This window comes from Seriola dumerili, unplaced genomic scaffold (assembly GCF_002260705.1).
Source record: "Seriola dumerili isolate Sdu_G_001 unplaced genomic scaffold, Sdu_1.0 BDQW01000036.1, whole genome shotgun sequence".
In the NCBI taxonomy this organism is placed as follows: Eukaryota; Metazoa; Chordata; class Actinopteri; order Carangiformes; family Carangidae; genus Seriola; species Seriola dumerili.
This window is the reverse complement of record NW_019174291.1, coordinates 4,521,120-4,528,886: the sequence shown is the minus strand read 5'-3', so window position 1 is coordinate 4,528,886 and position 7,767 is coordinate 4,521,120. Positions and strand designations below refer to the sequence as shown.

Sequence of the window (7,767 nt, the reverse complement as noted above, 5' to 3'; positions counted from 1 at the left end):
TATGGTATACCTTCTATTTTGGAAGGACCTTAACCTATGGATCTTGTTCACAGTGATTCACTTCCTGCTGGGGTCTAAGCTCCAAAAATCTATTTCTTCTGTTCACAATAAATTCCATTTTACTTTCATTCTCATACTCTCTTGTTCTTCTTATTAGTCTCTTCTGATTGAACTATTTATTGGATAGAAGTTGTTTCTTTAAAAGTAAACAAAACATGCAAACAACCACATATACATCCTGCTAAATAAGAAAAACTCTGGTAGTATTACTACTCTACTAGTCTAATGATTTTCTGCTCTACTACAAAATGTGTACAATAAAAACGTTTATAGAAGTTTTACGGAAGCAAAACAGTTTCAATAGTACACAACAACTAATTTCATGTTATTCTCCATCCCATTAAAGCAGATTAATAGATGTGTTTATAAAGTACAACAAATTTAAAACAACTCAGCAAATCTCTGGATGACTGTTAGAGGTCTATGTTGAGGCAAAAATCAGATTTTTACAAATGACACGGATACTCGACATATTCAGACCATACAGTAAAGGGTTGAAAAGTGGCTGGCATGTAAGCCAGTATAATGATAAAAAAATGCGCAATTTATTTGGTACGTTGCTCATATTAAACCGGCTCTGTAATATTTCAAAGAAAGCCCCGAAGGAGAAGTTGAGCAGAGAAGCAAGGTGAGGTGTGCAGGTACTGATAGCTTTCTGTCTGGTCTGTTTACAGCCAGAAAAACACACTTTAAGGATCTTTATGTAAGTGTAAAGGATTAAGATTACAGCACATAAGATTGTAAGAGATGTGGCAACAAGTCCATAGATGTTATTGACAGTTGTGTTAACGCAGGCCAGTTTAACAATATAATAATTGTCACAGTACACTTTGTTAAGAATGTTCCCACACAGCTGTAAAGGGGCAATAAGTGCTATTGGAGCCATACATAAGATAGAAGCATATGACCATGTTAGAGCAATAAGTACTGTTATCCTGCTATGTGTCATATGTATGTTATACTGTAGTGGATAACAGATAGCGAGGTATCTGTCATAAGACATGATGGCTAAGTTAAAAAATTCAATGCAGGCATAAGAGTAAAAACAGAAAATCTGCAGGAAACAAAAAGGCACAGAAACAGTGTGAATGTCAGAGAGGATCTGAACCAGCAGGAATGGAAACAACCCTGTACTACCATACAGTTCATTTACAAACAGGCTGCACAGGAACAAGTACATGGGTTCATGTAAGCTTCTGTTCTGACAGATAACCACAATCAGCAGAACATTGGCACAGATAATTAGAAGATATAAAAACATGACAATCATGAAAAACAGGTATTTGAAAACCCCAGTGTGAAAATAGGCAGCAAGTGTGAAATATGAAACCTCTGTAGAGTTCATTCTGATCCTCCTCACACAGAATTCAGTGTAATGACAAAAGTCAGATGATCAAGAAAACAATTGTGACAGATACCCCAAACTAATATAATGCGTAGATCAAAAATAACATTATAAATCACCATTAGTTTATGATATTGGGCGGATCCTAACATTCACCTGTTGCAGTGAGACTGAATCCCTCCTAACTGAGTTGAAACTCTGCTCCTGCATCTTTTAACCTTTTCTAGTCAGGGGACACCCACAGCAGGAGACTGACTTCATTATCAGAGGAACCACTAAATGACTCCAATTTCTAACCTCAGGGGAAAAAAACTAACTTTGTAAAGAAACCTCCTGTTTGCAATTTGGGAAAGATGGCTTAAAAAAAGGAAGCATTATTGTTTCCTTCTATAGTTCTTGAGTAGTTACTATAGAGAGTCCATTCTGAAATGAACCAGACATCAGGTGGTGGTATAAAGTGAAAACCAATTGTTTAGTACAATATAACCTACACTGTGAGACCAACACTGTCTCCAACACTGTGGTGGGCACTATGGACAGATTTATAGCAAGTGCACAGGAAAGAGAATGAAGGCATACAAAGCTGCAGGTGATGGTTCTTTGTTAAAGTTGTTCTGGGCTTTACTGTTTGTCACCATTGTACAGAATTTTATTGTTTTCTACCTTCTCTTTGTTGTTGTTCTTCTGGTCTTTATAAAATTAATTTCAGTTCTGATCATCAGTGTGTTTGGGAAGGAGGCAGAAAAGTAAGTGATTGGATCAGGGGTACTACATACCAATGATCTAATCATCAACAATCAACAACCTCGACAAGCTGAGCCATGAATTTTGACTTCTCCAGGCTTTATACACCATCCAGCTTCAACTGCAACATGAAAGGCCCATAGTAATGCCAGCAGCACTGGGACACTGCAAAGAGCTACAGCTATTCCACATAATATAATATACAATAACAGCTTAGATTTCCTCTGAGCCGCAGGGACCTGTTTGGCTTATGTTGGTGACAACTGGAAGTAAATATTACATGACATAACACAATACAGACCAGTACGAATTATTGAAGTTTAGGGCTGATTGGGCACTGTTAGGAAAGCCAATGATACCCCAACACAGAGACGTTTTTGCAGATGAGCTACTGGGCTAAGTAGTGCATGGTTATCAGCACATACTGACTGATGTACTCTGTGGAAAGGGACCCAAAAGGTCCCCCTAACTGTTCAATGGAAGTCGCACTTGATAATGTTATATGGAGGCATGGGAGGAACAAGATGGGCCATTCTGGGTGGAGTATCTGTCATAGGGTTACCCTTTGCCCTCAAAAAAGTAGGTTGAATCCAGGTCTTGCACACAGTCAAGTGGCCATTCATTCGTAATTTTGATTCCATCAGGCTGGCTGATGGGATTGTTGCTTGTGTTGAGGTTGACATGGTTTTTGCACTACTTTCCAAATGTTTTGTGTTGCATTAGCACTAGTGTTAGCATTAGCATTTGTGTTAACATGTCAGCTAGCATGAGTTAAGGGCTAAATCAGTGAGCTTGCTGGGCTTGGGAAAGGGATCACAAGGAAGTTCACTGAGGAAGTACAAACAGGGGACACACTCTGAATTACCAAAGCGTTGTAATAATTTGGCTTACCAAGTGATTTGTCTTCTTCTTCATGCAGAGTTTCCTGGTCCAACTGTCAAACCAGAAGTGGCAGGATCCAAGGCCTTTCGTAAAGGGGGGGCCTGGAGTGTTTCATGTGAGGGCCAGTGGAGAGGGGTGGTTCTGGTAGTGATTCATAGATGTGTTTTTTTTAGGGCCTAATGAGCATATGAATAGGCTGTTGGGGTATTGCCGCTGAACATGGTTTCTTGTTGGAGCAGTCCTTCGGTATGGAGATAAAGATCGCTTTCGAGGAGCTTCAGCCATCTCTGTATTTCTGTGTTGCTAGTCGGGAGCTTTTTTATGTTGGGAGCTGTAGCGTAACTTCAAGCTCTGAAAGGAAGCTCTTCTTCTCCGTGGGACTGAGGGCAGACTCAACGCTACACTGACTCACACAGCATAAGTGTCATAAAGTGGTATTACCACACGGGACGGGATGCAGCTAGTTGGTTAGCATTTTCATTTCAATAGATACAGTATCTCTGAAATACAATAGATAGATGGCTTGACATCATCACGTTTGCTCCCTCACATAATATTAATAGTGTTAGTTCATTTTTTGAACATTTTAAACTAAAATTCTGGCCAGATCTTACACGTTGCACCTTTAACTGTCTGATAACCAAGAGGAACTGAATAAGCTTGTGCAATCCGGCTATGTTCAAACGACTCCCAGTGAGCAGGTATACAAACCACAGGAAACCTGGTATTTGTCACATCACATTGTTGAACACAATGACAAAAACAGAGTTGTATTTGACTGCTCCTTTGACTACCTGGGACAAAACCCGAACAAATGTCTTCTACCTGGCCCAACACTGGGTCCCTCTCTCCTTGGAGTTCTACTCACATTCCACCAGCATACCATTGCTATCTGTGGAGACATCAAAGGTAGATTCCATCAGGTATGTCTTTTGGATAAGGACAAACCTCTACTGCATTTCATATGGAGAGAGATGCAGCTAGACTAGGAGCCCAGTGTTTATGAATGGCAAGTCTTGCCATTTGGAACAGCCTGTAGCCCATGCTGTCACACCTATGCAGGTCACAACCATGTCCATGATCACCGTGATGGAAATTAGGAGATCCTTTAATCTGTCCAACATTGTTTTTATGTTGATAACTGTCTCCAAAGTTTTTCTTCCTCCCACGAAGCAATGTCCCTCATTGACAAAATGAGACCTCTGTTTGCTAATGTTGGGTTTGACATCAGACATCTCCCACCAAATGCAAAGTCCAAAACCAGTGAATTGTGGCTCTCAGAAAATGGTGACCCCAAAAAGCTGACACTAGGCTTCCAATGGAACTGCATCACAGGCATGCTGGGTAACAAGAACAGATCCATCATTTACCAACAACCTACATTGAGAAATATATGCAAAGTGCTGGAAAGTCAATATGATCATTTGGGCTATCTGACCCCTTTCAAAACGTGTGAAAGGATCGTAGTACAGGATCTATGGAAGCAGGAAAGGGGATGGGATAAGGACCATCACTGGCTATAAAGAGAAGAACAGCCAGGCAACATCAGGTTATGTGGACAAGGCCAATGAGTTCAACCTGTTCTACAACAGGTTTGACACAGCCTCTGACGATGGCCTTCAGTGAATTTTGAGGGAAGGACATTGAGGTGGTGTACACTTATAAATACCTAAGTGTGCACCTGAACAGTAAACTGGACTGGTCCCTGAACATGGATGCCATCTACTAGAAGGGGCAAAGCCAACTCTTTTTCCTCAGGAAGCTCAGGTCCTTTGATATCTGCAGTGAAATGCTGCACATGTTTTATCAGTCAGTGGTGGCCAGTGTACTCTTTTATGCTACAGTCTGCTGGGGCAGCAGCATGTCTGACCTGAACAAAAGGAGACTGGACAAGCTTGTAAAAAAGGCTGGGTCTGTGCTTGGCAGGAGTCTGGACTCACTCAGGACCGTTGTTGAGAGACACATGCAATGTAAGATGGAGGCCATCTTGGACAATACCAACCATCCTCTCCACAACATTCTGGCAGGACAGAGATGCAGCTACAGCTGCAGCAATCTTCTCATCTCACTGTGCTGCAGAACAGAGAGGTTCAGGAGATCCTTTGTTCCCACTGCCATCAGGCTATATAACACCTCAGTCAGAGGAATTGGACTAATTTAATTATTATAGATTTTTTATTATTAACTGTTATTGTTATTATCAACAATGAGTGATTGGACACATGCATTTCCCCTAGGGGATAAATAGAGTATCTATCTATCTATCTATCTATCTATCTATCTATCTATCTATCTATCTATATTAACAACCCAGCCAGTTTGTTGGAAAAATGGCAAGCATGGGAGTTTGAACTGTAAAACCTCGCTGACATTCACTTACATCACCATTATCTGCCCCATTGTGCCAAAGCCGCCACTTCAGAATCCCATTTCTGAGAGGTTGGGATTCTGAAGTGGTTCAGGAGATCCTTTGTACAGAGAGGTTCAGGAGATCCTTTGTTCCCACTGGCATCAGGCTATATAACACCTCAGTCAGAGGAATTGGACTAATTTAATTATTATAGATTTTTTATTATTAACTGTTATTGTTATTATCAACAATGAGTGATTGGACACATGCATTTCCCCTAGGGGATAAATAGAGTATCTATCTATCTATCTATCTATCTATCTATCTATCTATCTATCTATATTAACAACCCAGCCAGTTTGTTGGAAAAATGGCAAGCATGGGAGTTTGAACTGTAAAACCTCGCTGACATTCACTTACATCACCATTATCTGCCCCATTGTGCCAAAGCCGCCACTTCAGAATCCCATTTCTATGTATTCTGTGATGCCTCTGACTGTATGTATGGTGCTCTTGCCCACCTTCAGACCAAAAGACAACATGACCACACTATATAAGCTTCATTATGGCCATGTCTTGTCTAGCCTGTAAATGTCAGCTAGCCATCCCTCACCTTTAACTATGTGCAGCCCTATCTGGTGCCCAGCTGGCAAACCTTTTCAGTTCTGAAGTCACTCTTCCACAGCAGTCCCATCGTGGCTAACACCTGACCCCTGTCACTACAATTTGTTTGTTGGTAGAAGAATAGCTGAGATTCAGACTCAAAGAATAATCCAGCCAATGACATAACATGGGGCAAAACACTCCAAGAGCTTTTCCATCAGCAGAGATGGAGTCAGGGCCCTCCATTCCTCTTGCTCAACACCAATTGCTTGCTGGTCAGCCAATCCATGTGGGCCAGCTGAATAGGAGCCTGTTGAAGTACTCAGGAAATCCATGTTTTGTGGCGCAGTAATGTCAGATGACTGAAATTTCCCTGACCTGACCAAGTACAGCAATCCTGCGTGGATCCTGCGTGGCCACCAAGCCATTTGCCAGTATCAACATCAGTGTTAAAACTGTTAGAGATAGTGTTACAACCCTGATGAAGGTCTAGGGGTAAGGGAGGCAACCAAAACAATGTAAACAGAAGTACGGTTGGCAAACAAAGCCTTTTTATTGTAACAAATCCAAAAGTAAGACAAAAGGTAAAGAAATAACAAAGAAAATACTATATTCAGTGATACAACACAAAGAGAACACAGGGAGGATGCTTGGGACAAAGGGAAGGGTGGTGGGTGGCACCAAATCATAAACAAAATAAAACAGCCTTCTGATCTAAGCACCTCTTGTCTAAGCAGCCCCCCCTGGCTTTTATACCATGGTACAATAATAAAACAACTCAACCCTTACCTGTCTACTTTAACCTACTAAAAATCGACCGCCACCCATTGTCACGCGGTGAGGTCAAGTTGGGGTTTTTTGTCCTGTCTCCATGTCTTGTCATTTCCTGTTTTATTTTGACAAGTAATTCTCCTCTCGTTTCAGGTCACTTGCCCTTCCTCATGTGTCACCTGTCTGAGTGTCTTCCCTGATTCCTGATTGTGTCCACCTGTTTTCCATTTGCCCTCATGTGTCTTATAGTCTGCGTCTCCCTTTGTCTTGTGCCAGTGTTTCGTTCTGTTCGTGCACCCCAGCCAGTCATCACAGATCTTGCCTTGCCTTGTCTCAGCCTTGTTGTATGTATTCTTTACCTCTATGTGAGTGATTTTTTGTTTGTATTTTCATAGTTTAGAGTCATCTGTTTTGTCAAGTTTATAGCACTATTTGTAGCCTCCTTTGGAGTGAATTTTTGTTCTAGTTGTTGATGCTTAGGTGTAATTGTAGAGCCTCCGTTTTTTGAGAGCGTTTTTAGTTGGTCTTTATAGTATAGTGTTCATAGTGTTTAGCTTTTGTCTTCCTCCTAGTGGAGTGATTTTCTGTTGGTTTATTCCTTTTTGTTTCTGCAGTTTTGTCCCTCCATTTGGAGTGGTTTTTGTTTATTAGATTTTTTCCCTGATAAGTTTAGTCTTGACTTGATAGTATAAATTCCATAGCTGGTTTATTTTGTCACTCACAGCCGAGGTTGGAATATATTAATAAAGTCTGCCTTATCGGCACGGTGGTGCAGTGGTTAGCGCTGTCGCCTCACAGCAAGAAGGTTCCAGGTTCGAGTCCCGGCTCGGACGCGGGGTCATTCTGTGTGGAGTTTGCATGTTCTCCCCGTGCCTGTGTGGGTTCTCTCCGGGTACTCCGGCTTCCTCCCACAGTCCAAAGACATGCAAATGGGGACAAGCTGATTGGTTACTCCAAATTGACCGTAGGTGTGAATGTGAGAGTGAATGGTTGTTTGTCTCTGTGTGCCCTG

At 41.5% G+C, this 7,767-nt stretch overlaps 1 protein-coding gene across 1 annotated transcript; it reads right to left on the bottom strand.

Moving 5' to 3' along the window:
* Positions 1-481: 481 nt before the first annotated feature.
* LOC111216813 (olfactory receptor 52D1-like) lies at positions 482-1,414 on the bottom strand. Its single transcript, XM_022738424.1, has one exon. It carries the CDS (start codon positions 1,403-1,405, stop codon positions 482-484), a length of 924 nt encoding a protein of 307 aa, XP_022594145.1. The 5' UTR covers positions 1,406-1,414.
* Between the last annotated feature and the right edge of the window lie 6,353 nt (positions 1,415-7,767).